Source organism: Myotis davidii, unplaced genomic scaffold (genome assembly GCF_000327345.1).
Source record: "Myotis davidii unplaced genomic scaffold, ASM32734v1 scaffold333, whole genome shotgun sequence".
NCBI lineage: Eukaryota > Metazoa > Chordata > Mammalia > Chiroptera > Vespertilionidae > Myotis > Myotis davidii.
Genome location: NW_006285266.1, coordinates 660,581 through 664,182, shown reverse-complemented (window position 1 = coordinate 664,182; position 3,602 = coordinate 660,581). Strand labels below are relative to the sequence as shown.

At 56.7% G+C, this 3,602-nt stretch overlaps 1 protein-coding gene across 1 annotated transcript in view; it reads right to left on the bottom strand.

Moving 5' to 3' along the window:
- The window catches only part of PSEN2 (presenilin 2), an 18,848-nt gene that overhangs the window by 5,253 nt on the left and 9,993 nt on the right, over positions 1 to 3,602 (bottom strand). Inside the window, exons 6-7 of the mRNA XM_015558955.1 lie at positions 3,244 to 3,464; positions 2,552 to 2,650 (exon numbers count right to left, since the gene is read on the bottom strand). Coding sequence (XP_015414441.1) covers positions 2,552 to 2,650; positions 3,244 to 3,464 — 320 coding nt within the window. The remainder of the gene's footprint in view (positions 1 to 2,551; positions 2,651 to 3,243; positions 3,465 to 3,602) is intronic.

Sequence of the window (3,602 nt, the reverse complement as noted above, 5' to 3'; positions counted from 1 at the left end):
TAGCTCATTGATTTAGTGAAATAGGTGTCTAAGGCTATTGTCATTTCACCCAATCAATTTTCTCTGTGTTTTTCATATTGGGAACTTTCTATAAGTCTGTCTTCAATTTGACTCATTCGTTTCTCTCTTGTCTTCATTCTGCTATTAATACCATTTAGTGGCTTTTCCCCTTTTGTTTATTTTACTTTTTAATTTTAAAAATTCCATTTGGTTTTTTTCATATCTTTTCTTTCTTTTTAAAAATCTATTAGTATAATAATAAAAGCATAATATGCTAATTAGACTGGGCGTCCTTCTGGCCATCCTTCCGGACAACCTTCCAAATGAAGCCGGGGCTGGGAGGGAAGCCCGGGTCCTGGGTGGGGAGGGAAGCTGGTGCTAGCAGCCGGGGGAAGGAAGGCCTACTCTTGTATGAATTTCGTGCATCGGCCTCTAGTGAACTCTATCATCTTAGCCATTTGAAGTGCCAAGTATATGCACGTTGTTGTGGAAGAACAGATCTCCACAATTTTTCCAACTCGCAGCACAGAAACTCACACCCAGTGACCAGCCCCATTTCCTCTTCCCCTGTCCTACTTCCTGTCTCTATGAGTCCGATACCTCACATACATGAAATCTACAGGATCTGTCTCTTGGTGACTGGCTTAATCCGCTTAGCATGTCCTCAAGGTTCATGCCTGTAGCACATGTCAGAACTTTCCTTTTCACGGCGGAATCGTATTCCACGGTGTCGATACATTTGGTTTATCCGCTCACCCATCAGTAGACACTGGCTACTTCCAGCTCTTGGCTGTTGTGAATGCTGCTGCTACGAACATGGCTGCACACACACGCCCAAGACCTGCTTTCAGTCCTCCTGGGGCTCTGTCCAGAGGGGGCCTGCCGCATCACATGGTACTAACTGTGTTCTCTCTCTGGCCTGGAGACTCCCTCTTGCACTCACGCCCAGCTCTGCAGCCAATGCCCGGGGGCACCTCACACTCCATGCGCCCCCACTGCTCCCAGCCACGGCCAGTTCCATCCTCTTTGCTGCTCAGGCCCAAACACTGCCATCATCCTTGACTCTCTCATTCCTCTCTCTCGGGTTGTTCTTCAGTCTCTAAATCCAGCTCCTGCCCCCTCTTGATCCTGAATCACTGTCTCCCACTCCGCAACCTGTGCGGTCCTATTAAAACATCAAGTCACACCCTGGCCGGTCTGGCTCATGGATAGAGCGTTGGCCCGAGGACTGAAGGGTCCAGTTCCATTCCAGTCAAGGGCAAGGACCTCGGTGGCAGGCTTGGTGTGTGGGAGGAAACCGATCGATGGTGAGCATTAACAACAACAAAAAACAAACAAAAGAGCAAACAAGCCCTATCCAGTGTGGCTCAGTGGATAGAGCGTCGGCCTGCGGACTGAAGGGTCCCGGGTTCGATTCCAGTCAAGGGCATGTACCTTGGTTGTGGGCACATCTCCAGTAGGGAGTGTGCAGGAGGCAGCTGATCGATGTTTCTCTCTCATCGATGTTTCTAACTCTCTATCCCTCTCCCTTCCTCTCCATAAAAAATCAATAAAATATATTAAAAAAAAAAAAAGACCGAACAAGTGAAGTCACGTCACGTCAGTTTGAAATCTTCCAGGTTGTGTCACATCTCACTGAGGAAAAGCCTGCAGGGCCGACTGTGACCTGGACCCCCCTTCTCCCCCTGCCTCCCCCCAGCTCGCTCACGGCCATCTTAGGCCTCGGCACTTGCTGCTCTTCCTTCTGCACAGAATTCTGTCCCAGGCTGTCCTGGGGCAGGACACGCCTCCTCTGACAGAGGCCTTCCTTGACCATCACGTGTGAACAGCAGCGCCCGCTGCCCAGAGTCCCCGCCGTCTCTCCACACAGCATGCACCTCCTGGCCTGTCTGTCAGTTACTGCCTGTCCCCCTCCCAGAATGCAAGCTCCACGAGGGCACAGATGTGAACGAAGTCCAGGCACCATCCCAGTCTTCCCCCACTCGGTGCTGGCTCATCCTCGGAACGTGCCCGGACGGAGCTTTCACTCGACCTTCATTTGTTAGAGGTCACCCAGAGCCCCGCCGTTGCTCCATCACGGGCTCCAGGGCACCCTGCACAGCCGGCCCCGGAAGTTCAAGCTCTTACTTAAGTAAGGGCCACCAGCCACAGACGGAGGGGTTAAAGCCACAGGGCTGTGCGCTCTGGGGGCCCCGGCCCCCACAGGCCTTGTCTCATCTTCGTCTCCGAGCCCCGCACAGTGCCCACCACAAGGGGGGGCTCTGATACAGGTGTGCTACACGCATGTGCATCCACCCAACACCTGGCCTGAGCCAGGGGCCCCCACGTGCCTCCCCTCAGAGACTCAATACCAGCAGCCACGTGGCTGGGGAAGCCGCGGCCCGCCTTGCTCACTTCCCACCTGCGCCCGTGTGACAGCAAGCTGCCGGCCGCTGTCGTCCTGGAAGGGGCCGCTTGGGTCCCCGCTTGGGTCAGGGAACGGGTAACCATCCCCTAGTGAACTCTGAAGCCAGGCCCGACCCCATGTCTGGAGGAGGTGGGGGCCACTCACAGGAGTATATCAGGGCCGGAAATATGGGCTCATTCCTCTCCTGGGCCGTCTCCACCAGCATCCGCAGCGGCCCCTTGGGGCACAGCACAGCCATGAGATCTGGAAAAACAAAGTTAAAAAGGAGATTTACCCACAAGCACCCCCAAAGAAAGGAACCAGCCCCCTAACACCAGTATGGGGGGGGCGTGCCCAGAGCCCGAGTGTGAGGCTTTCAGGATGGGCCCTGCCGTCCTATCACCCAACCCACGGTCTCCAGCCACAGCCGCCAGCCTGCCCACGGAGCCAAGCGGGCCCGGGAGGGCTCCCTGTGAGCAGGCAAGAGGAGGACCTGGAGTCCCACGTCCCTGGGCCCTAGAACGGAAGAAACAGAACCGGGGAGGCCCTCACACTAATGCCAGTGAGACCGTGGCTAAGGCTCCGGGTGCCCGGCCGTGCCCAGGACTGGCAGTGCGTCGTGCTTCAGTGCGAGGGCTCGGTAAACGTTTGCCTTTAACAAACCGCGTCAGCAGTCGTGAGTCCACGCAGGACAATCTCTCAGAAGGGAGGTTCCCCCGCCCCCCCGCCCCCAAGCCTGCTGGGCACGGGGAGGGAGGCGGGGCCTTTCCACACTGGCCACGTGTGTGCAGCAGCAAGGCTGGCCCTCGACGCTGACCACTGCCTGCCGCAGGCTCTGTCCGCCGGTGCCCACCTACCGTACACAGAGATGGCGCCCAGGATGACCCAGGCGGACCACTCCGGGAGGTACTTGATGAAGACCAAGGCCATGAGCGCGCTGATCATGATGAGGTAGGCCTGCTGCAGCACCAGCGGGCCCTTCCAGTGGATGCACACCATGCCCACCGCCCCGAAGTTCCAGACGACCAGGAACAGGGTGGGGTAGTCCATGGCCACGTTGTAGGTCTTGAGCACTTCCCTGCGGGACCCAAGTCAAGCCCGGGGGCGGGGCAGTCAGCGAGAGGCCAGACCCGGATGCCATTCAACACCCTGCTCCTCAGCCCTCAAGTCCCAGCCTGGTTTCCAGCTCCTGGTGCCACTGACCAGCATTCCCTTC